This window comes from Rattus norvegicus, chromosome X (assembly GCF_036323735.1).
Source record: "Rattus norvegicus strain BN/NHsdMcwi chromosome X, GRCr8, whole genome shotgun sequence".
NCBI classification, from domain to species: Eukaryota; Metazoa; Chordata; class Mammalia; order Rodentia; family Muridae; genus Rattus; species Rattus norvegicus.
In genome coordinates, this window is record NC_086039.1 from 47,204,975 (window position 1) to 47,232,264 (window position 27,290).

Genomic DNA, 27,290 nt, shown 5'->3' on the forward strand with positions numbered 1-27,290 from the left:
TAACCCAATCACAAAAGAACACACATGATATACACTCAGTGGTTAGTGGATATTAGCTCAAAATTTGTGAATACCCAAGATACAATTCACATACCATATGAAGCTCAAGAAGAAGAAAGACTAAAGTGTGGATGTATCATTCCTTCTTAAAAGGGGAACAAAATACATGTGGGAGGTAGAAGGTTGGAGGAGCTAGGGAGGAGTAGAGGAGGGGAAGGGGTAAAAGGTGGCAGGATCAAGTATGGGAAGAGACACGGATAATATACACACATCAGGAATTTGAACATGGGTATATAGCAATGGGGGATGGGGAATTTGGGGTAGCTTCCAGCAAGTCCTAGCTGCCAGGAAAGCAAGAGGCTCTCAGTATCTAACAGGGTCGAGATTAGCTAAAATGCCCAACAAAGGGAAGGGAGAACCTGTAGAGACTATATCCATAAGTTAGGCAAGGCCTCCGATTGGGGGACAGGGTTACACATTCATCTTCAAATATTTAACCACGAATGGCTCATGTCTAAATGAAATGCAGGGACAAAGTATATAGCAGAGACTGAAGGAAATGCCATTCAGAGACTTCCCCACCTGGTGATTTATCCCATATACAGAAACCAAAACCCTATCGCAGATACCAAGAAGTGCATGCTGACAGGAGCCTGCTATAATTGTCTCCTGAGAGGCTCTGCTAGAGCCTGACAAAAACAGAATTACAAGCTTGCAGCCAACTATTGGACTGAGAACAGTGTCCCCAATGGCGAAGTTAGAGAAGGATTGAAGGAGATGAAGGGGTTTGCAACCCCATAAAAACAAAAATATCAACTAACTAGACCCTGCCCCCACTTCCCGAGGTCCCACGTCTAAACCACCAATCAAAGAGTACACACAGAGGGACCCATATGTCCAGCTGCATTAGTAGCAGAGGATGTCAATGTCTGGCATCAATAAGAGGAGAAGCCCTTGGTCCTGTGAAGGCTAGATTCCTCAGTATAGGGGAATTCTAGGGCTGATAGGTGGGAGTGGGTGGGTGGAAGCGGTAGCATCCTCATAGAAGCAGAAGGAAGGAAAATAGGATGGAGGGGAGTTCTGGAAGGGAAAGAAGGAAAGGGGATAGCAGTAAATACATAAAATATCCAAGAAAAAAATTAAAAGAAAATAAAGAATAAAGGAAGGAGAAACTCAAATCAAAGGTGGAGAAAATATTTTCAGTAAAAGTGTGGAAGAAATTTTCTCTAACCGAAAGAAGTAAATGGCTGTTAAAGCAATGTACTGATCACCAAGTAGACTGAACAAGAACAGAAATTTTTCTGAGCACATAATGAAACCCTAGAACCAAGAAATATTAAAACCAAAATATAAAAAAGACCAAGTAACATATAATATCAGATCTATTAGAGAAAAAATTGAATTTTAATGGAGAATCTAAAAGCCAGAAGGGCCGACATATATCTTCAAACTCTAAGTGCCCATAAGTATATACCCAGAAAAAATTTTAATTATAATTAGATGGAGAGAATAAGACATAGAATGATAAACCCAAATTTAAGTAATATCTATTTACAAATGCAACACTACAGAAAGGACTAGGAAAAAAACAGCACTCTAATCTAAATCAGTTAAACATACCCAGGAAGTCACAAAGGAATAAATAACCACAGATGAGCAAATCAGGAGTGAAAACACAAACACAAAAACAATGATAACAAGAAAATAACAATAATCAAAAACACTGGTCATTGATACCTCTCAATAATAATGATCGTAATTTATAAGTAAAAAGAAACAGACTAAAACAATGCTGGTAAAATAGGATCAATCATTCTACTTTCTACAATAAGTATATCATAACATCAACTAGAGATACCACCTCAGAATAAATCTTTGGAAAAGTTTATTCAAAGCAAATATACTTAAGAAATGAACAGACAAAGTACACTTCAAAGTGAACTAATCAGAAGAGCTAGGAAAAGGATACTATATACTTAGCAAATGAAAACTCCAACAAGATGGTATTTCAATTCTTAACAATTATGCATGTCCCAAACACAAGCACGTCCATGTTTGAAAAAGAAAGACTTCTGTAGCTTAAATCATATATTCACATTCACACATTGATAGATGATGTTGTCAGTACACTTACTCTCACAAATAGGTCAAATACTTGAATGATAAAATTATAAAACAGTGCAGAAAGAAATTTAAGATAATGTCGAAAGATTGAAAAGATTTTCATTCTAATGGATTAGTGGTATTAATATGCTATAAATGGATATCTTTCAAAAAGCAATCTACAGATTCAATACAATCACGATCAAAATTCCAACAAAATCATTGACAGGTCTTGACTGGAAAATTTTCAAATTCATATGAAGATTCAAAATAACCTGGATAGCTAAAAAAAATCCTGAATAAAAAAAGAACTGTTAGAAGTATCACCATCATGATCTCAAAATATCTTTCAAAGGTATAATAACAAAACCGATATGCAATTGCCACAAAAACAAACACATTGATCAATAGGCTCCCATTAAAGACCCACGCATTAAATCCACGCACATATGGACAAATGATTTTTTTTTTATTAACTTGAGTATTTCTTATATACATTTCGAGTGTTATTCCCTTTCCCGGTTTCCGGGCAAACATCCCCCTCCCCCCTCCCCTTCCTTATGGGTGTTCCCCTCCCAACCCTCCCCCCATTGCCGCCCTCCCCCCATAGACTAGTTCACTGGGGGTTCAGTCTTAGCAGGACCCAGGACTTCCCCTTCCACTGGTGCTCTTACTAGGATATTCATTGCTACCTATGGGGTCAGAGTCCAGGGTCAGTCCATGTATAGTCTTTAGGTAGTGGCTTAGTCCCTGGAAGCTCTGATTGCTTGGCATTGTTGTACTTTTGGGGTCTCGAGCCCCTTCAAGCTCTTCCAGTTCTTTCTCTGATTCCTTCAATAGGGGACCTATTCTCAGTTCAGTGGTTTGCTGCTGGCATTCGCCTCTGTATTTGCTGTATTCTGTCTGTGTCTCTCAGGAGAGATCTACATCCGGCTCCTGTCGGTCTGCACTTCTTTGCTTCATCCATCTTGTCTAATTGGGTGGCTGTATATGTATGGGCCACATGTGGGGCAGGCTCTGAATGGGTGTTCCTTCAGTCTCTGTTTTAATCTTTGCCTCTCCCTTCCCTGCCAAGGGTATTCTTTTTCCTCATTTAAAGAAGGAGTGAAGCATTCACATTTTGATCATCCGTCTTGAGTTTCGTTTGTTCTAGGGATCTAGGGTAATTCAAGCATTTGGGCTAATAGCCACTTATCAATGAGTGCATACCATGTATGTCTTTCTGTGATTGGGTTAGCTCACTCAGGATGATATTTTCCAGTTCCAGCCATTTGCCTACGAATTTCATAAACTCGTTGTTTTTGATAGCTGAGTAATATTCCATTGTGTAGATGTACCACATTTTCTGTATCCATTCCTCTGTTGAAGGGCATCTGGGTTCTTTCCAGTTTCTGGCTATTATAAATAAGGCTGCGATGAACATAGTGGAGCACGTGTCTCTTTTATATGTTGAGGCATCTTTTGGGTATATGCCCAAGAGAGGTATAGCTGGATCCTCAGGCAGTTCAATGTCCAATTTTCTGAGGAACCTCCAGACTGATTTCCAGAATGGTTTTACCAGTCTGCAATCCCACCAACAATGGAGGAGTGTTCCTCTTTCTCCACATCTTCGCCAGCATCTGCTGTCACCTGAGTTTTTGATCTTAGCCATTCTCACTGGTGTGAGGTGAAATCTCAGGGTTGTTTTGATTTGCATTTCCCTTAAAAATACCAATCCAATTCTTCAAAGAGTTAGACAGAACAATTTGCAAATTCATCTGGAATAACAAAAAACCCAGGATAGCTAAAGCTATCCTCAACAATAAAAGGACTTCAGGGGGAATCACTATCCCTGAACTCAAGCAGTATTACAGAGCAATAGTGATAAAAACTGCATGGTATTGGTACAGAGACAGACAGATAGACCAATGGAATAGAATTGAAGACCCAGAAATGAACCCACACACCTATGGTCACTTGATTTTTGACAAAGGAGCCAAAACCATCCAATGGAAAAAAGATAGCATTTTCAGCAAATGGTGCTGGTTCAACTGGAGGGCAACATGTAGAAGAATGCAGATCGATCCATGCTTATCACCCTGTACAAAGCTTAAGTCCAAGTGGATCAAGGACCTCCACATCAAACCAGACACACTCAAACTAATAGAAGAAAAACTAGGGAAGCATCTGGAACACATGGGCACTGGAAAAAATTTCCTGAACAAAACACCAATGGCTTATGCTCTAAGATCAAGAATCGACAAATGGGATCTCATAAAACTGCAAAGCTTCTGTAAGGCAAAGGACACTGTGGTTAGGACAAAACGGCAACCAACAGATTGGGAAAAGATCTTTACCAATCCTACAACAGATAGAGGCCTTATATCCAAAATATACAAAGAACTCAAGAAGTTAGACCGCAGGGAAACAAATAACCCTATTAAAAAATGGGGTTCAGAGCTAAACAAAGAATTCACAGCTGAGGAATGCCGAATGGCTGAGAAACACCTAAAGAAATGTTCAACATCTTTAGTCATAAGGGACAAATGATTTCTAATAAAAAAGAAATAGGTACAGGAAGACAACATCTTTCTTTTTATTCTTATTTTCTTTTTTCATCTTTATTAACTTGGGTATTTCTTATTTATATTTCGATTGTTATTCCCTTTCCCGGTTTCCAGGCCAACATCTCCCTAACCCCTTCCCCTCGCCTTCTATATGGGTGTTACCCTCCCCATACTCCTCCCATTACCGCCCTCCCCCCAACAATCACGTTCACTGGACCAAGGACTTCCTGTTCCACTGGTGCTCTTACTAGGATATTCATAGCTACCTATGAGGTTGGAGCCCAGGGTCAGTCCATGTATAGTCTTTGGGTAGTGGCTTAGTCCCTGGAAACTCTGGTTGGTTGGCATTGTTGTTCATATGGGGTCTCAGGCCCTTTAAAGCTCTCTCAGTCCTTTCTGAGATTCCTTCAATTGGGGTTCCGATCTCAGTTCAGTGGTTCAGTGATGGCATTTGCCTCTGTATTTGCTGTATTCTGGCTGAGTCTCTCAGGAGATCTACATCTGGTTCCTGTCGGCCTGCACTTCTTTGCTTCATCCATCCTATCTAGTTTGGTGGCTATATATGTATGGGACGCATGCGGGGCAGGCTCTGAATGGGTGCTCCTTCTGCCTCTGTTCTAAACTTTGCCTCCCTATTCCCTGCAAGGGAATTCTTGTTCCCTTTTAAAGAGGGAGTGAAGCATTCACATTTTGATCATCCTTCTTGAGTTTCATGTGTTCTGTACATGTAGGGTAATTCAAGCATTTGGACTAATATCCACATATCAATGAGTGCATACCATGTGTGTTTTTCTGTGATTGGGTTACCTCACTCAGGATGATATTTAATTTCATAAAGTCATTGTTTTTGATAGTTTAGTAATATTCCATTGTGTAGATGTACGGCATTTTCTGTATCCATTCCTCTGTCAAAGGGCATCTGGGTTATTTCCAGCTTCTGGCTATTATAAATAAGGCTGCTATGAAGAAAGTGGAGCATGTGTCTTTGTTATATGTTGGGGCATCTTTTGGGTATATGCCCAAGAAAGGTCTAGCTGGGTCCTCAGGTAGTTCAATGTCCAATTTTCTGAGGAACCTCCAGACTGATTTCCAGAATGATTTTACCAGTCTGCAATCCCACCAACAATGGAGGAGTGTTCCTCTTTCTCCACATCCTCACCAGCATCTGCTGTCACATGAGGTTTTGATCTTAGCCATTCTCAGTGGTGTGAGGTGAAATGTCAGGGTTGTTTTGATTTGCATTTCCCTTATGACTAAAGATGTTGAACATTTCTTTAGGTGTTTCTCAGCCATTCGTCATTCCTCAGCTGTGAATTCTTTGTTTAGCTCTGAACCCCATTTTTTAATAGGGTTATTTGTTTCCCTGCGGTCTAACTTCTTGAGTTCTTTGTATATTTTGGATATAAGGCCTCTATCTGTTGTAGGATTGGTAAAGATCTTTTCCCAATCTGTTGGTTGCCGTTTTGTCCTAACCACAGTGTCCTTTGCCTTACAGAAGCTTTGCAGTTTTATGAGATCCCATTTGTCGATTCTTGATCTTAGAGCATAAGCCATTGGTGTTTTGTTTAGGAAATTTTTTCCAGTGCCCATGTGTTCCAGATGCTTCCCTAGTTTTTCTTCTATTAGTTTGAGTGTGTCTGGTTTGATGTGGAGGTCCTTGATCCACTTGGACTTAAGCTTTGTACAGGGTGATAAGCATGGATCGATCTGCATTCTTCTACATGTTGCCCTCCAGTTGAACCAGCACCATTTGCTGAAAATGCTCTTTTTTCCATTGGATGGTTTTGGCTCCTTTGTCAAAAATCAAGTGCACATAGGTGTGTTGGTTCATTTCTGGGTCTTCAATTCTATTCCACTGGTCTATCTGTCTGTCTCTGTACCAATACCATGCAGTTTTTATCAGCATTTGTCTGGAATACTGCTTGAGTTCAGGGATAGTGATTCCCCCGCAAGTCCTTTTATTGTTGAGGATACTTTTAGCTATCCTGGGTTTTTTGTTATTCCAGGTGAATTTGCAAATTTTTCTGTCTAACTCTTTGAAGAATTGGATTGGTATTTTGATGGGGATTGCATTGAATCTGTAGATCACTTTTGGCAAAATTGCTATTTTTACTATAGTATACCTGCCAATCCATGAGCATGGGAGATCTTTCCATCTTCTGAGATCTTCTTCAATTTCTTTCTTCAGAGCCTTGAAGTTCTTATCATACAAATATTTCATTTGCTTGGTTAAAGTCACAGCAAGGTATTTTATATTATTTGGGACTATTATGAAGGGTGTCGTTTCCCTAATTTCTTTCTCGGTTTGTTTCTCTTTTCTGTAGAGGAAGGCTACTGATTTATTTGAGTTAATTTTATACCTAGCCACTTTGCTGAAGTTGTTCATCAGTTTTAGTAGCTCTCTGGTGGAACTTTTGGGATCACTTAAACATACTATCATATCATCTACAATTAGGGATATTTTGACTTCTCCTTTTCCAATCTGTATCCCTTTGATCTCCTTTTGTTGTCTGATTGCTCTGGCTAGAACTTCAAGAACTATATTGAATAAGTAGGGAGAGAGTGGGCAGCCTTGTCTAGTCCCTGATTTTAGTGGGATTGCTTCAAGTTTCTTTCCATTTAGTTTAAGGTTAGCTAGTGGTTTGCTGTATATGGCTTTTAACTATGTTTATGCATAGGCCTTGAATTTCTATTTTTTTCCAGGACTTTTATCATGAAGGGGTGTTGAATTTTGTCAAATGCTTTCTCAGCATCTAATGAAATAATCATGTGGTTTTTATTTTTCAGTTTGTTTATATAGTGGACTACCTTGATGGTTTTCAAATGGTGCTAGTCAAAGTAGATAGATATTTGTACAATACTTATAATAGACACATACTTATCACCCACTTAATTCTAAATGTATCAAAAACTTCTATATAAAATCAGATGCACTGAACCTAAGAGAAATTGAGGAATAGCTTTGAACTCTTTGGCATAGAAAAGGGTTTCTAAACAGAACATTGTTAGCACAGACAATAAGATCAACGACTAATGAATGGGATCATATGAAACTGAAAAATGTTTGTATGGTAAATGACATCATCATTTGGCCCATGATTAAAATGTACAGAACTGGAAAAACATTTTATCAACTATGCATGCAATATAGGGCTAATATCTAAATATATAAGGAACTTAAAACATGTGGATATCAAGAAAACAAATAACCCAATTAAAAGAGAGAAAGATCTAAACAGAAGATTCCCAAACAAAGAATCACACATGGCTAAGAAACACTTAGAAATGATATTCAAAGAATAACCTTGGGAGGGAATAGGGAGCTAAAGTTTAGAACAGAGGCCGAAGGAATGCCCATTCGGAGCCTGTCCCACATGTGGCCCATACATATACAGCCACCAAACTAGATAAGATGGATGAAGCAAAGAAGTACTGGCTGACAGGAACCGGATGTAGATCTCTCCTGAGAGACACAGTCAGAATACAGCAAATACACAGGCGAATGCCAGCAGTAAACCACTGAACTGAGAAGGGGACCCTAGTTGAAGGAATCAGAGAAAGGACTGAAAGAGCTTGAAGGGGCTTGAGACCCCATATGGACAACAATGCCAACCAACCAGAGCTTCCAGGGACTAAGCCACTACCCAAAGAGTATACATGAACTCTCCCTGCGCTCCAACCTCATAGGTAGCAGTGAATAGCCTAGTAAGAGCACCAGTGGAAGGGGAGGCCCTTGGTGCTGCCAAGACTGAACCCCCAGTGAACGTGATTGTTGGGGGGAGGGCGGCAAGGGGGGAGGATGGGGAGGGGAACACCCATATAAAGGGGAGGGGGAGAGGTTAGGGGGATGTTTGCTTGGAAACCGGGAAAGGTAATAACAATTGAAATGTAAATAAGAAATAACCAATTTAATAATGATGGAAAAAAAAGGAAAAAAGAAATAAATGGTTTTCAACATCCTTAGTCATCAAAGTAATACAAATCAAAACAATTTAGAGATTTCCTCTTATACTCATCAGAATAGCTAAGACCAGAAACAAAGTGGCTCATCATATTGGAAAAGCTATGCACTTTTAAACAATTCTGTAATTTAAAAATGTTTTTGGTAACTTATATTAAAAAATGAATTGTACAACTGTTTTTGAAAAAAATAAATGAGGAACACTATTAGAGAAAAACCAAAACATTTGAAAACTGAGAAATAGGTTTTAGAACAAAAACCAAAGGAAAGTTTAATTACTATATTTTATTTTACTATTGTTGCCGTTATTCTGTGATGGGGCAATATAACTTCTCTTATGGACTCAGGTAGCATAATGAATTCAAGATATTTAAAGCCAGTATTAGAATCTTGGTCTTCTGCCAATTAAAGTGCAAGTTAGATTGAGTAGGGTAAGGCTGTTCATATGAAGATAAAGCAGACGCAAATGTAAAATAAATAAATCACTTTAATTTTTCTTAGTTTAGGCTACTTTTTGGAAATAGTTAAATTTGTCTGACTAGTACTGTGCTTACCAAATTTTCAGTTAATTACTGACTCAGTTGTACATGTCAGTTCAGGTAGATACTATCAAGCAAATCCAGAAAGGAAGATAAATTTATAGGAACATTTCCACACAGGTTAAGAGCTATTTCAAATATTTATGCTTCAAAAATAAATTACAAAGCTGTTTTAAAAATTTGTTTCTTAGATATCTGGAGACACATAATATGCATTGTTCATATAAAAGTTCAGTCAATTAAAATTTTATGAACTACTTTTACTTGAAAATGATGTCAATGTGATGAATGAAATAAAAAAGATGTGAATCATATGGGGATAACAAAGGCCAAAAAGCACAAAGGTTAGAAAGATTGGAAAAGTTAAAAGTTCTGGACTTAGCAGGTGAAGAGATGAATTATTGGTTCAACTTTAACCATTGAAAATTGGAGATTTTCAGCAGGTAGACAGTGGGCACTCAGATTGAGTGAAATCACAAGTGTTTAGGAAATTTTTTAAATTAATTTTTTTAAATTTACCTCAAACTTGAGAAAGAACTTATTGTTTCATTTCTAGGTTTAAAGACTACAACATATCTTCTTTAGCTGCTTATAGATTGGTAATATACTACTGCATTTTAAAACATTCCTTTAATGATTTGCAACAAAAGTGGTTTATCTGCACAAGATACTAGCTGCATGAACTGCACTTATGTGTGTACTTATTTTGAAATCCACTAAATCAGCTTCATCTGAGAACATACTAATCATACCTGAGTACAATAGAAGTTAATGCACGTTTCATGACCATATCTCCCAAGTCCTGATGGATGAAAGTAAACAGATAGCTCTGTGGTAGAGTGAGGTAGGAGGACCAACTGTGAGAATTCAGAAAGGAACACAAGAAAATCAAAGGTCAATAATTTTTTGATGTGGAAACTTTGTATGCCAAGTCTATGAATGACTTGTATTTGCACAATAAATGTTAGGAGTTACATACATTATTTGTTTTTGTATAGCCACTCTACAAATATTGATTATACAGGATGTGATGAACACTATTCCTTATGGTAGATCTCAGACTATATTCTTTCTCCAGACAATGACCATGCAAAACTTACTATGTATTAAGATGTCACGATTGATTTTTAGAGTACTTACATTTAATAATTATGTAAATAGATACTTTATTTGGGAAACTCTAGCTTTTGAATTTCATATGGCACAGGCCAATCACTATAGGAACCTAACTGTCAATGTCAAAACAAGTGAATTCTTGGTAAATATCAATGTAATTTTTTATAATGTTTTACAATTTTTTTACGAAAAATTTTTTATATTCTTTCACATCATCCTGTTATATTCATGGTACTAGTTGGTAGTGTAAAACTTATGTTTCGATTTTTCTTTAGAGATAATAAAGGAAGCAATGATTAAATCAAAATGTACAAAAAATTTAGGTATCATATTTTGAGTATTACACTAGGATACAAAAATATTTAATATGAGTGCATATGGAATAGCAGCATTACAGTGCCCAGGCAGCATACACCAGCTGAGATGAGTCCCCCAACATATATACAGCAGAGGACTCCTGGGTCTGGGTTCAGTCAGAGAAGATGCACCTAACCCTCAAGAGACTGGAAGCCCCAGGGAGTTTAAAGGTCTGTGAGATAGGTGGAGTGGGTCCATTCTTGTGGAGCCTGGGGGAGAGGAGAGGAGGTATGAGATGTGGAACAGTGGGTAGGGTAAACCGGGAGGGAATAAAATCTGGAGTGTAAAAAATAAATACATAAATAAAAATAAAAAGAGAGAGAAAATCATTTTAAACTAAGGTATTATGACAAATGAGCTTCAAGCACAACAAAGCAAAATTACAATCTAATAGCAGCTATCAATTCTTGCAACATATAGCATTTTCTTTCACTTATCTTTGATAGTAGTCATGAAAAACAAAAACGAATTTAATATATATTATTTAAATAAAAATGTGAGTAATTTAGAAATTAGAAATACAAAACATTGTTATGATTTTCATGTGTTATTTTATCTATTTGCTATCAATTAATTAATTATGCTCATATATAATAGGACTGTCTCATAAACCTTTTGGATTATTGCTAATATTAGCATTTTTAAATTTAATGCCTCATAATGCTTGATAAATTAGTAAGAGAAAAAATGGACACTAAAGCCATAAAGGAAAATATATATTCTGAATATATATGATGTAAAAACTCTTGTTTTAATATTTAAATATAGGCAAACTATATAATGAACTCTATATGTTTTATAATTATTTATATCATTAGGTGACACATTCAAACTTGTTAATTTTAATACATTTTAAATATTAATGTGTATATATAAACTCTTAAGTATAGCAAGCAGTGATTTTTAAATTTGATCGACTGTTTAATTGTTAAATTAAGAACTAATTATTTTACATATATTAGTATAATGATATATAAATATATACATTTTAACTTCTTATGTAGAATGAATATCTCCTAGCAAGAGTTCCAGAAAAGGTTCTTAGAAAAAAGAAACACCACTGTTATTATCTATCTTTTGAAATACTTCCAATTTTTTCTAGACTGTTTTATCATTCCTCAGCTCGTTCTATCTAGCCTCTTTTGTCAGCCTCCTAAGAATGCAGAGTAGCTATGAGTACAAATGTAAGCACACAACCATGACTGCCTTCAAATTATCATGTTGCAGTTTAATTGAAATGGATATGGGATCAAATTTACTGCATATATTTGGTGTCTTGTGGTTTGGAAATATAGGTATTTGTTAAAAGCTCTTATCTTCTTTTGTAACTTAGGCAAAACCAAAAATAATTTAGGCTCATTAACTTTTTTATTGGATTTTTTTGCTTACATTTAAAATGTTATCCCCTTTCCCAGTTTCCTCTCTAGCAACCCCCTCTCCCAGCCCCCCTCAGCCTGCTTCTGTGAGGATGCTCCCCATCTTATCTATCCACTCCTTCCTGCCCACCCTGGCATTCTCCTATACTGGGGAAGTGATAGGTTCATTAACTTAATCATATTCTTCTTCATGACCTCAAAATGAAAGAATGGGACACAGACATGAGCAGAAGATGAGCAAGACCCTTCTAAAAATCTGAAACTGTAGATGGGGGCAGGGCTAAAAACTCACAAAGGGTTAAAAATACGTATGCTTAGGACTTTGTAAATATATAACTGTTCAGATAGAATTATATTACTCAGAGACTATTAAAAAATCGGATTAATAAAATGGTCAGAAAATACAACCAGCAAGTTGAGCATAATTTACACAAATAATTCCAGTCCTATATTAAAATGAGGTTATTTAAAAATAGATTACAATTCATGAGTATTATTAATGATTCTAATGGTAATAATGAATTAGAATCCTAAAATTAGAATTAGAAAATGCTGTTGGAGCAATTTGTTTAATGAATATCTGAATGTACTTACTGGTAATTTTCTGTTAAGGTCCATGACAAAATTTTCTGGATTACTGTTCCGTATTTTCAATTCTAAAGTTTCATGTGTAGGATTATATAAAGGAAGGGTCTGAATGATTTTTCTGGGAGTAAAATCAATAGCAGTAAATTTGTTGGTGTTCAAAAACTTTTTAATATTTTCATAAGCTTTTTCATTTTAATTAAATTATGTCCCCCTTAAAACCAATCCTATTTTATAAATAGTTGCATATATTTGTGAGAAACATGTGTGATTTGATTATATAATAAATACATTTCAATCCAAATTAAAAATAATGTTCCTCAATGAGGAAATTATAAAATGCTACTCATCTGCAATCTACAGAAATTAATCAATCTTAACAATGATATGAAACACGGACACACATATATCTAATGATATACATATACTATATATGTATATATACACACATATATATTATATATATATATATACTTTTTTAACACTAGAAACTCAAAATGTGATATTAAATGCAATTTAGAAAATATGTAGGTTTGATAACCTGAAGTCAGTTAGGAAAACAATCCTTTAATCTAATATAACTTGTGTCCTATAACATTTACTTCAAATAGGTTCAGCATTACAGCTTAGGCTGCAATAGGTTCTTTAGTTCATATGCTTATGGCACCAACTCTAACTAGGTTTGAGTATAGAAAGAAAAATTTTCACATCTTTCTGATTTTCACATTGGTTTTTAATTATTGTCTGTCTTTGTCATATTTTCTGTGTTGATTAAACTACAAAAGTCCACTACCAGAAGCAATTTACTTTGATAGCAAATTAGAATATTTCTGTAGGTTGTTTAAAAGTTAATGTTTGATAAACTTTTGGATATTCAAATTTTAAGGAATTAGAACCAGAATTTTCGATGCAACCTTATTCTGGTTAATAAGTATTTAAAAATATTCTTGCTATTCATATTTCTCTCTCTTTCTCTTTAGAATTTCTTGACATAGAATCTTCAAAGAAACTGAATATGAATGTGTGTGTGTATATACAGATAAAATATATAAACTGAACATATATGTGTATATATAGTAATTAGAAGAAAGAACAATTTGTATATGTTTATTTTCAAACACAATTTGCAGAAAAATTACTATTTTTGCAAGGTGGATTTACATAATTTTAGAATGATTTAAAGTAGAAATAAAATCTAAGGTCTGTATTCTCAGTCTTAGTAAATAACATGTGAAAAAAACCTATGGTTTCAAGTCAGTACTAACCTAAGCTTATTGTATGAAAAGTATATTCATGCCAGAAGAATAAGGTATGATACTACCTTACTAGTAGTGAATGCAATGACACTGCACAACAGGTAAGAAGACTGAACAGAAATGGCCTCTCATATCACACTAAGGCAACTGATTATCCTTTGAAAGAATCAAGTAGCTTTGAGTGGTTGCTTGTGTTTAAGCAAGTATGATGTTTTCATCATGGAAACTGGTTGGAAAATAGTGTGAGGTGATAAGGAAGAGGAAGCACAGTAACTACCTGTGATTATTATGTTATTATAATCCAGCTGCGAAACAAGGAAGGCTCAAGTAGTAGCAATAGGGGAAAATTAAGTGTTTGCATAAGCAATGATGGGGAGAAGAAATGCAAATTACTGTGAGCCTTTGTCAGGGAAAGGAATAAAGAGAATGTCTATTTATGGAACTCATGTAGATGGCTCCTTAGAGAATTATCAGATTAATATAGAAAGAAGCAGCTAATATTATATTTGTCCATGGAAGGCAGACATGAAATCGAAAATTTGTGTAATTTCACTTTATGTGGTATCTAAAGTAGAGAAAGAAATCAGACAGGTTAATGGAATTGTTTTCATTAGGATAGCAAAAATGGTGTGGAAGGTGGTGGGTCTGTAGTTTCACAAAATTATGAAATGGTACTGTTCTATAGACAGTAAAATGGTTAATTTTATGTTATGTGGACCTTTTCTTCAAAAAACAGAAACATTCAGAAAACAAAAATAGGAAAAAAAATGAAAGGATAGGATAGAAAAATTGAGTAGGAAATAAAATATTATTGCACATAGTATGAGTAGATATGTTCATGATTCTTCTTCAAATGTTTAGGAGCGTGTGTGTGTGTGTGTGTGTGTGTGTGTGTGTGTGTGTGTGTGTGTGTGTCCAAGCATGTACGTGTATGTGTGTGTGTTTGTATTTGTGCATATGGGTACACATATACAGTCCACACTAAGGTAGAAAGTATCAGCATCTAAAGGTGTACTTTGATCACCATTCGTGGACCACAGAATGAATGATATGCTTTGACATATAAAAGTTGTATAGTCACATGCTCACACAATTATAAAAAAGTTTTAAAAGGAAAAAAAAGCCTAGTACAGTATAAAAAACAACGGTTGTAATGCAGAGCCAAAATATTTCATATAAATTATATTTAAAATAAGTTTTATATAATTTTCATATATTAACATTTATTACAGAGTAATCTCTTTCTTTGTGAATTATTTGTAGCTGTGTTTTGGGTCAACACATTGGAATGATTTGACATACATTTTTGTGTGCTTAAGAATGAATATTAAGTAAAAGGTACTTATTAGAATATATATTCTTAAAGTTAATTATAGGCTGTTTATTCTTGTTTACCAGAATCAAAGTTGGTGACAGAAACAGCATACGATCTTGACTATCTGAGTGTGAATGTGGTACCTTAAGGGGTCATAGTGTTAGCCAAGTGGACCAGTTTTCACACTTGCTCATTGCATATCCTCTGCTTTGAGCAAACAAAACTTCAACCAGACCTCTTTTTTACCATGAACCGAACTTGTTCCCCAGCTTAAGTCACATGTGCACAAGAACATGTTCCACTCCCTCCAGTATCTACTGGAAATGGGCTGAGTATGGTCAGATTTTACAATCTGTTAGATTCCACTGACTAGCTTTTCCTGTCCATGTTTTTTCTATTTTACTTCCTTTTCCATTTTATTATGTGGGCCTTAATATGGGCGCTTGCTCTGTACTGCAGTAGTCCCTATACCTCATTTGCAAGCATGTTTTATAGAGAACTTTTAACCACACCCCAGTCTGCTTCTTTTGACAGATTACACATGAGAAGTGTATTTATTTTGTATTTTCAAAGGTCAAATGGTTGACAACAGAAGACAAAATTATTAAACAGAACTTACTTTCCAAGATCACACTGCATTTCTGGTATTCTCTTTGGTTTTGGAAGTTCAGTTGTTAATTTTAGTAAATACCAGAATTCTTCACCCATTTCAGGCTGAAAAATAATGCTGTTGTAGAGAAGTTTTGAAAATCTTGTTAGTTGGAGGGTCAAAATATATGGTAGAAATATCTGGTTTTAAATAGAGTATTTAATAACTTCTGTCTTATGTATTCTAGTCTTACCATAAATGTACCTGTAATTTTTTAAATTTTTGGCTGGAAGTTTACTTTATTAATAAAAATAGTTATTAATATAGATTTGATAAATGTTTATTGAATCAATGGAAACTGATTACAGAAGTACTTTAAATGTCAATGTTAAAATATTCTGGTTTAGGGGAGAGAGACCTCACTGCCTGATCAGGTGGGCACTCCTGAGGCTGCAGAGCGGAGGAGACCACCAACACTGCCCACCCCTGCCCACATCCCTGGCCCAAGAGGCAACTGTATAAGGCCTCTGGGTTCCCGTAGGGGAAGGCCCAGGAGCGGCAGGACCCCTGTGCCTGAGACACCGCCGGAACCTGAAGGAAATAGACCGGATAAACAGTTCTCTGCACCCAAATCCCGTGGGAGGGAGAGCTGAACCTTCAGAGAGGCAGACACGCCTGGGAAACCAGAAGAGACTGCACTCTGTGCACATCCAGACGCCAGAGGAAAACACCAAACGTCATCTGGAACCCTGGTGCACGGAGGCTCCCTGAAAGAGCGGCGCAGATCTTCCCGGTTGCTGCCGCCGCGGAGAGGACTTAGGCAGTACCCCACAAGCAAACTTGAGCCTTGGAACCACAGGTAGGACCAACTTTTCCCCTGCAAAAAACCTGCCTGGTGAACTCAAGACACAGGCCCACAGGAACAGCTGAAGACCTGTAGAGAGGAAAAACTACATGCCCGAAAGCAGAACACTCTGTCCCCATAACTGGCTGAAAGAAAACAGGAAAACAGGTCTACAGCACTCCTGACACACAGGCTTATAGGACAGTCTAGCCACGGTCAGAAATAGCAGAACAAAGTAACACTAGAGATAATCTGATGGCGAGAGGCAAGCACAGGAACCGAAGCAACAGAAACCAAGACTACATGGCATCATCGGAGCCCAATTCTCCCACCAAAGCAAACACGGAATATCCAAACACACCAGAAAAGCAAGATCTAGTTTCAAAATCATATTTGATCATGATGCTGGAGGACTTCAAGAAAGACATAAAGAACTCCCTTAGAGAACAAGTAGAAGCATACAGAGAGGAATCGCAAAAATCCCTGAAAGAATTCCAGGAAAACACAATCAAACAGTTGAAGGAATTAAAAATGGAAATAGAAGCAATCAAGAAAGAACACATGGAAACAACCCTGGACATAGAAAATCAAAAGAAAAGACAAGGAGCTGTAGATACAAGCTTCACCAACAGAATACAAGAGATGGAAGAGAGAATCTCAGGAGCAGAAGATTCCATAGAAATCATTGACTCAACTGTCAAAGATAATGTAAAGCAGAAAAGGCTACTGGTCCAAAACATACAGGAAATCCAGGACTCAATGAGAAGATCAAACCTAAGGATAATATGTATAGAAGAGAGTGAAGACTCCCAGCTCAAAGGACCAGTAAACATCTTCAACAAAATCATAGAAGAAAACTTCCCTAACCTAAAAAAAGAGATACCCATAGGCATACAAGAAGCCTACAGAACTCCAAGTAGATTGGACCAGAAAAGAAACACCTCCCGTCACATAATGGTCAAAACACCAAACGCACAAAATAAAGAAAGAATATTAAAAGCAGTAAGGGAAAAAGGTCAAGTAACATATAAAGGCAGACCTATCAGAATCACACCAGACTTTTCGCCAGAAACTATGAAGGCCAGAAGATCCTGGACAGATGTCATACAGACCCTAAGAGAACACAAATGCCAGCCCAGGTTACTGTATCCTGCAAAACTCTCAATTAACATAGATGGAGAAACCAAGATATTCCATGACAAAACCAAATTTACACAATATCTTTCTACAAATCCAGCACTACAAAGGATAATAAAGGGTAAAGCCCAACATAAGGAGGCAAGCTATACCCTAGAAGAAGCAAGAAACTAATCGTCTTGGCAACAAAACAAAGAGAAGAAAAGCACACAAACATAACCTCACATCCAAATATGAATATAACAGGAAGCAATAATCACTATTCCTTAATATCTCTCAACATCAATGGCCTCAACTCCCCAATAAAAAGACATAGATTAACAAACTGGATACGCAATGAGGACCCTGCATTCTGCTGCCTACAGGAAACACACCTCAGAGACAAAGACAGACACTACCTCAGAGTGAAAGGCTGGAAAACAACTTTCCAAGCAAATGGTCAGAAGAAGCAAGCTGGGGTAGCCATTCTAATATCAAATGAAATCAATTTTCAATTAAAAGTCATCAAAAAAGATAAGGAAGGACACTTCATATTCATCAAAGGAAAAATCCACCAAGATGAACTCTCAATCCTCATCTTCAGTTGGTTTATATACAAGTGTGCAATTTCTAGGCTTGAAAGTAAAATGATGCTATCTGGTGCTGGATAGAGGAGCCTTATTTTTTATTATGTCAGCTTGCTATTTTTGTAACATGGTGATTTGGTTGAACACAATAAAGTACAGTAGTAACTGATCTCCCCTTCTTCCTGGATGAGTGAGGAGATGATTAAATGTTGATGTCAGCATCCTTGAGCATATTCAGATGAGCTTCTGCTTCTGTTGAAAAGGATGCTGTGTTTGATTGTGGTCCGAAGCTTTGAAGCACTACTTGGCATCTCCTTCCTTGGAGGTCTCACTGTTTAAACATAATAGATTTGATAGCTTGTTGGTAAGGTGAGGTCCGGCTTGTCTCCACTAGGTCATCTTCATGTGAATCTGGTGGTTATACGGTTTTGTTCTAGGGATATTTCATTTTTTTAATAACGGTTTTAGCTGACATTCATGGAGAGAATGAATCCTTAGAACTGTGCCACTAGTGAAAGGAAATCCTGTCTAGAGTATGTTTCTTTACAAAGCTGTGTCACACCATCCTTTGGGCCCTCTGCTGGAAAAGTAGAATCAAGTCTCAAATAATGCCTTTTAAATTGTATCCTCTAGTATTATAGATGTAGGACAGTACTGTATCATACCTCTGTGGATGTAAAATAGCTTGTACCTGCTTTATGATACGTAGTAGTGACCGTGCTTTATCACAGCTGTTTTTAATGATGTTGCTCAGAATGTTTTCTTTCCAGATGATGATTGAGAAGCTAATTTAAAAAAAATGGTGCCAGGTACCACAAGAGTAACAGAACTGTGCTGTTTTCTCGGGTTTTGTTTTTTTACTTTTTTTTTTAATGGAGTGTGCTGGATGTCTCTACAGTTTTGTTCAGATGACTGCAGAACCTGGAAAAGCTGTTGCTGCTGTTGATGCATAACACACTGCTATTATTGGTCTTTTTATATAAATATAAATATATATATATACAGATATATAATTTGAATTTTTTGAAACTTTAGCTGTGCTGTCAACTTTGGAAAAAAGTATCTCCGTTTACTGTGTTGAGTTGGCACTGTACAGAAATTAACAGCCATATTGGTCTAGAAATGTTGAACTTAAGTTTTTTCCATTTGTACAGGGGTAACACACTTTATTAAATATGTAAGGTCTTATCTACGTGGGTTTGATTACAAAAACTAATAAAGTATTCTCTAAATTTAAAAAAATATTCTGGTTTATAGTTGTAGGTAAATCAAATATACTTTGTTGAAATAAATGCATGTATATATTTTTGTGAAGGTCATTATAAATATGTGGTTTTAAAGAAAACTTTTATGGTCAGCATATACTCCCCTCTCAGAAGATAGTGTTTGTGAAATTATAAATTTATCACTTGGTTGATAGCTCACCTTTATTTTATTGTATTTATATAACTTTGATCAAATCACTTAACTTTTTGAGACTGAATTTCATTTTTTACAAAATGGGATGAGTCAATTAACCTTACTCTTGCTATAAGAATTTTATGTATTCAGATACATAGCAAGTTAATACAAGAATAATCAAGTAATAATAAGGAGCCTAGAATATGACTTCTAATACATACAAATAAAAAACATGGAGTTTCAATTAGTACTTGCAAAGCCTAGTGTCACATAAGAGAAATGAGAGATGCACACATTTCTATGGTAATGTATTACACGATTTTTAAATAACATCCTGTTCTCCTTTTCTTCTTTTAAACACCCTATTCTTCTACCTCTGATTGTTCTTTTTATTATTTTTTTGAGACAGGGCCTTATTTTAGTTCAAGCTGGCCTAGAACTCACTATATAGTATATGCTTGCCTCTCACTCAAAGATCCCTCTGTCTCCTGAGTGGTGGGATTACAAATGTAACACATCATGTTAGTGGAATAATCTACTTTTTCTTGATTTACACTATTATGGATTTTATTTGTTAAGGTTTAAACTATGTATCATTTTAGTATCCTTTCATTGAAATTATAAGTAGTCATTTCTATATTTTGTGAGAAGCAATGACTTCCAAAGTCATCATCCTATGAGACAAGGTACTCACAGAACTACACTAACAGACTTATAATATTTACAGGTGTGTATATATGTGTGTGCATGTGTAAGTTTTCAGTAGAAGATAATATTTAAAATAAACTGTCACTTCCACATGGTCCTTTCTGCTGGAAAACCTGATACCTATATTCCTCAAATTATTCCATAAAATATAAACAGAAGAAACACTACCTAATTCATTCTTATGAATATTGATGCAAAAATACTCAATAAAATTCTTGCAAACCAAATCCAAGAACACATCAACAACATCATTCACCACTATCAAGCAGGCTTCATCCCAGAGATCCAAGGTTGGTTCAATATATGAAAATCCATTAACGTTATCCACCATAAAAATAACGTCAAAGGAAAAAAAATCACCTCCTTAGATGATCATCTACTTAGATGCAGAAAAAACGTTTGACAAAATACAACATCGTTTCATGTTAAAAGTATTGGACTGATCAGGAATTCAAGGCCCATACCTAAATATAATAAAAGAAATTTCCTGAAAACTAATAGCAAATATCAACCTAAATGGAAAGACACTTGAAGCAATCCCGCTAAAAATTGTGACAAGACAAGGATACACACTCTCCCCATATCTATTCAATATAGTATGTGAAGTGCTAACTAGAACAATAAGAGAACAAAAGGAGATCCAGGAAATACAAATTGGCAAAGAAGAAATAAAGGTATCACTATTTGCAGATGATATGATAGAATACATAAGTGACCCCAAAAATTCTACAAGAGAACTTGTCTAGCTGATAAACAACTTCAGCAAAGTGACCGGATATAAAACTGACTCAAATAAAGCAGTAGCCTTCTTTTATACAAGTGATAAATAGGCTGAGAAATAAATTAGGGAAACAATTCCTTTCACAATAGCCAAAGATAACGTAAAATATCTTGGGGTAACTGTAACCAAACAAGTGAAAGACCTTTATGATAAGATCTTCAAGTCTTTCAAGAAAGAAGTCGAAGCTCTCAGAAAATGGAGAGATCTCTCATGCTCATGGATTGGTAGAATTAACATAGTAAAAATGGCCATTCTACCAAAGGAAATCTACAGATTCAGTGCAATCCCCATCCAAATCCCAACACAATACTTCAAAACATGAAAAGAGCAAATTCTCAAATGCATCTGGAAAGGCAAAGAGAGAGAGAGAGAGAGAGAGAGAGAGAGAGAGAGAGAGAGAACCCAGAATACCCAGAATAGAGAAGACAATTCTTAACAATAAAAGAAGGGCTGGGGGAATAACCTTCACTGACCTCAAGATCTACTACAGAGCAAAAGTGATAAAAAAAAACTGCATGGTATTTGTACAGAGACAGATAAGTTGATCAGTGAAATAGAATTGAAGACCCAGAAAGAAAACGACACACTTATGTACACTTGATCTTTGACAAGAAAGTCAAAATACACAATGGGAAAAGAAAGCATCTTCAATAAATAGTGCTGATCTAACTCGATGTCTGTATATAGAAAAATAAAAATAGACCCATATTTGTCACCATGTACAAAGCTCAAGTCCAAGTGGTTTAACAACTTCAACATAAAACCAGATACACTGAATCTAATACAAGAGAAAGTGGGAAAGATTCTTAAACTCATTGGCAGAGGCAGAAATTTCCCAAATAGAACTCCAATGGATCATGCTCTAAGATAAAGATTTGATAAATGGAAACTGGAAGGCTTATATAAGGTGAAGGGCATAGTCATTGAGACAAATTGGTATCCTACATGTTGGGAAAAATCTTCACTAACCCCATATCTGATAGAGTGCTAATATCTGGTATATATATATATATATATATATATATATATATATATATATATATATATATGCGTGTGTGTGTGTGTGTGTGTGTGTGTGTGTGTGTGTGTGTGTATATATATATATGTATATATATACATATATATATATATGTATATTCAACAAGAAGTTTACAACCAAAAATTCAATTAACCCAATCACAAAATGGGGTATAGAACTAAACCAAGGATTCATAATAGAGGAGTCTCGAATGCAGAGAAGCACCTAAAGAAATGTTCAAAGTCCTTAGTCATCAGGGAAATCCAACTCAAAACTACCCTGAGAGTCTACCTTACACCAAGGAGAATGGCTAAGATCAAAATCTTAGGTGACAACACATGTTGGCAAAGACGTGGTAAAAGAGGAACACTCCTACATTGTTGGTGGGATTTCAAACTGGTACAGTCACTCTGGAAATTAATTTGGATGTTCCTCAGAAAATTGCAAATAGACTTACCTAAAAATCCAGAAATACCACTCTTGGGAATATACCCCAATGTTGCCCCAACATGCCACAGGGCAGATGTTCAACTATGTTCATAGTGGTCTTATTTGTGATAGCCAGAAGCTGGAAGCATCCAAGGTTTCACACAACAGATGAATGGATATAGAAAATGTGGTTTGATTACACAATGGAAAACTACTCATCTATTTAAGAAGAAGGACATCCTGAGTTTTGTAGGTACATGGATAGAACTAGAAAATGACATCCTTAGTGAGGTAACACAGACCCAAATGGACATGCACGGTATGTTCTTACTGATAAGTGGATAACAGTCAAAACCAAACCAAACCAAAACCAAAACAAAAACAAAAACAAAAAAACAAACAAAAAAACACAGTAAAGAATACCCAAGATAAAGTTCACAGAACTCAAAGAGGTCAATAAGTTGAAGGGCTCAAGTGAGCATATCTCAGTTCCACTTGGGAGGGAGAAGAAAGCAATCGCAAGGAGGGAGGGAGGAAGGCACAGGAGAGGAAACGGGAATGAGGGTGGGGAGAGGAGAATATGATCTAGTATTAGGTGAGAGAAAAGGCCTGAAGCCCTGAGGAACTAAAGAAAGAATGGAAACAGTTGACCTCAGGAGGAAGGAGGTTGGGAAGACCCACTAGAGGTCTAAAAAGTGAGGGATTCTCAGGAGTCAAAAGGGGGGCCCTAGATGAAATATGCTACAGTAGGGAGAGGGAACTTATTGAATCCACCTCCAGCAGAAAGACAGGGCATCAAGGGAGGGATGGGGTTGCTATCCCACAGCCAGTGCTCTGACCTATAAATCTTCTTGTCTGAAAGAAATGTAGAGATGAAAATAGAGAAGAGCCTGAGGAAAAGACGGACCAGCGAGAGGCCCAAAGTGGATTCCAGCTCAAGGGGAGGCTACAAGACCTGACACTATTACTGAATCTATGGGGCATTTACAAAAAGGGACCTATCATGACTGCCCTCCAAAAGACCCAACAAGCAGCTGAAAGAGGAAGATGCAGATATGTGCACCCAACCAATGAACAAAATCTGTTGACCGCACTGGTTGAATTAGGGAAAAACTGGAGGAAGCTAAGGTGGAAGGCCACCCTGTAGGAAGACCAGCAGTCTCAATTAACCTGGACAGCTGAAATCTCTTAGGCACTGGATCAGGAGGCAGCATGCACCAGCTGAGATGAGGCCCCCACCACATATACAGCAGAGGACTCCTGGGTCTGGGTTTGGTCAGAGAAGATGCACCTAACCCTAAAGAGACTGGAGATCCCAGGAAGTTTAGAGGTCTGGTGGAGTGGGTGGGCTGGGGACATCCTTGAGGAGACTGGTGGGGGGGGATATATGGTATGTGGAACCCTCAGAGGGTGGACCAGGAGGAAATAAAATCTAGAGTGTATAAATGAGTGAATGAATGAATACATAAATAATAAATAAAAAATAAACTTTATCTGGGCCTTTCAAGCAAATGGTTTATAGCTAATTACTCAATAGGAGAATTGAGTTCTTATCAAGAAAAGTAAAAGTTAGAACCCTAGTTCTCCTGAACTATCCTCAGTTCATTTGTTGGACTAAGGAATATTGAGTAATAAAAAGCAAAATAAGAAATGCTGGAATGTTTTAATTTGATATTTCAGTGAATAGTAACTTGCATTGAAGGAAACAAAAATAATTGTTAATTAGTTCTTATCAGAGAAGAGTAACAGGATATGTAAAGCAATAATTTTAAAGTTCTATCTTTAAAGGGTCAACAACAAATCACAGTACAAGCCCAAAACACACCTTTCTTCTTTATAGCCTGTGGTTGCTGGAGAATACCATACAACATAGTTCACACTTTCCAGTGGACCAAGTGTCATTTCTGCTGGTCCATTAAGGGCCGTAGATGTTAATTTCACATCCAAACAAACAGGTTTATTTTTTGAATTGGAGATAGGAATTTCAATGCATGTTGTCTCCTAGGATTATGAAAGAAAAAAGGATATGATCCATTTTGTCATCAAGATAGTCATTTCTTTAAGGAAGCAAACAGAAAAAAAGTATAGAATATTATTTAAGAGCATTTGTTTGTTTCCTTTCCAGTCACATTACTAAATATGTGTTCATTAAATCTTAATGTCATATATGTTGCCCCTAATTAATTCTGACAAACAATATGAGATTATAAAACAGCTTTGATGGCAATCACTACAGAGAGATCTAACAGAATTAAGATATGTTTTTCACAAACATTACCATGAGCTCATTTCCCATTATTTCTTATAGAAATAATTCAGGGGTAGAATGATGCTTCATTTTACTGGTCTTCTAAGCAACCTTATGGAGTTTATAAGCCTATTAAAAAACTTAGCATTTAAAGAAGTTTCCAGGGGTCAAACAAAGAAAAAAATACAGGACAGTTGTTGTGTCAAGAACACAAATAACATCAACTACAATAAACTACACACTGGCCTATCAATTCTGCCTACAGATGGAGAGAGAAGAAAATGGAAGAAAAGCTCTTGGGCTTGCTCATTTATCCTTGTCTACTAGTCAGATAGGTCTCACAAACAGTGTTAGTTTAAGAACATGTTTCACAGTCTCTAAGAAGTAAAAACAAAGAAAACAAACTCCATGAAATCAAGAAACAACAAACCATATAACACCAAACAGTAGGCTCTTACTATTTCTTATGCTTTCTGGTACTATTTTGTTATTATCCTTGATTCCATTTTATTTTTGAAAAAAAAAACATTCTGGGACAGCAAGATAGCCAAAGTGCTTTTGACCAAGCCCAACAATACCTGACCTCAATTGCCAAGACCCATTCAGAAAAATAAAAGCGACATTTTAAAAGTTCTCTTAGGGTTGGGGATTTAGCTCAGTGATAGAACGCTTGCCTAGCAACCACAAAGCCCTGGGTTTGGGCCCCAGCTCTGAAAAAAAAAGTTCTCTTAATTCTGCATGTACACTGTTGTTGACACACATGTACCATCATACACAACTGTAATAAAATTAAAATAAATTAATGTATTTGACATCTTCACATTTTAAGAACTAGACATTAAATATGTAAGCTGTAGTTTGCCATGATTTTTGAAATTAATTTGAAACATAGTTGAAAGATCTCCAAAGAAATTAAAGTATAGAATAATGATTGACTAATACAAGTATATTCCTCTGAAATATGTATTTTAAGGAAAGAAACTTAGTGTTAACTATTAAATTGGCCAAGTGACCGTTTATGAACATTTACTGAGCTCTTACCAGAGCAATACAATGAAGTTCAATTGTATCTACAGGAGGTCCAGGAGAGCTATGGATTTCAAGATGATACCAGATTTTTAGAGTTTTTACCTTTTCATCTGAAACAAAACAAAACAAAAACTGAAGAAACAGCAACAAACAAGTACTTCTTAATATGGGGTTAAGGAATTTTGATACTCATACAGTTATAATTTTCAAACTATCTTTTTTTATTTTCTTTCTTTTTTCCTTCCATTTACTATGTACCCCAGGTTGGCAATGACCTCTCTATAATTCTCATGCATTAGTGTCTCAAATGCCGGAATTATGGTCATGTACCACAATGGTTGACATTTAAGTCACTTTTATTGGACTTACCAGAAAATCTGAGAACACCAGGAGTTGCATTCATTATAGTGGTGAGCAGTAAGAAAAGCCCTGTACTGTATGATGAGGAAAATGCACAAGGATCCTGGTTTCATGCCTGTTTCAGTTATGTATACATTTCCCTAGCATAATAAACTTAAGAGGTTTTATTTTAAGTAAAGCTTTAATGTTTTGAAGGAAAAATATTTTACCTTAGTTTCTAAAACATTCAAATATTTATACAAAGAAATATTTAAACAATAAATTTCAATGAAGTATCATTTATTCCTAGTCACTCCTGCTAAAGGTCAGAAAGGTAAGAAAACAACAGCCCAGAAATTAGCTGCTCCAAAAGCAACTGGCAAGAAAGTATGTGGCTACGCAAAAAAAAAAAAAAAAGGTTCCATTTGACTGACAAAAAAAAAAAGAATTTAGATTAAGGAGAGGGTCAGGAGTATGAGGCTCAGGCTGCATGGAGTGCTGAAAAACCTCTAGCAATTCAACTTCAAGAAAGCTAAAAAGAAGTTTAGGCAAAGTGGTGAAATGATGTTTAGGGCAAGATTCCCAGTTTTCCTTAGAGCATAAATCTCTGCCACTGTTGATGTTCAAACTCTAGCACCAAAAACTGAGATCTTGAACAGCCACTAAGTCTCTTCACAAGGAAGCACTGCAGTTGCAGCACATTCATTTTCTTCTGGGCATTTGTTTTCATCTGTATAGCTTCTCATTTCTATGGTTTTCTAGTGTTGAGTTTCCTCAGGTTGAAGAATTTTGCTCATCTCAGTGTATTGTATGCACACTCACATTATATTGTTGAGATTAAAAGTCTTCAAGAACTGTAATTCTAGATTATATTTCTAAGACACATTTAAAAGGATAAGTTAGTGAGTGCAGGAAATCGAGGAAGCCCAGAAAATTAACTTATTTATTTATTTATTTTTATTTATTTATTTATTTATTTATTTATTTATTTATTTATTTATTTATTTATTTGGGCTGGCCTTCTACTTTTTATGTAGACCAGGTTGG

At 36.0% G+C, this 27,290-nt stretch overlaps 1 protein-coding gene across 2 annotated transcripts in view; it reads right to left on the bottom strand.

The window, feature by feature from the left end:
* Cfap47 (cilia and flagella associated protein 47) overlaps positions 1 to 27,290 on the bottom strand; it is a 355,085-nt gene that overhangs the window by 55,890 nt on the left and 271,905 nt on the right. For both annotated transcript variants that reach the window (XM_063280369.1, XM_063280368.1), the window contains exons 52-56: positions 25,917 to 26,014; positions 24,453 to 24,628; positions 15,774 to 15,881; positions 12,593 to 12,704; positions 9,902 to 10,006 (exon numbers count right to left, since the gene is read on the bottom strand). In XM_063280369.1, the coding sequence (XP_063136439.1) occupies positions 9,902 to 10,006; positions 12,593 to 12,704; positions 15,774 to 15,881; positions 24,453 to 24,628; positions 25,917 to 26,014 (599 nt within the window). The remainder of the gene's footprint in view (positions 1 to 9,901; positions 10,007 to 12,592; positions 12,705 to 15,773; positions 15,882 to 24,452; positions 24,629 to 25,916; positions 26,015 to 27,290) is intronic.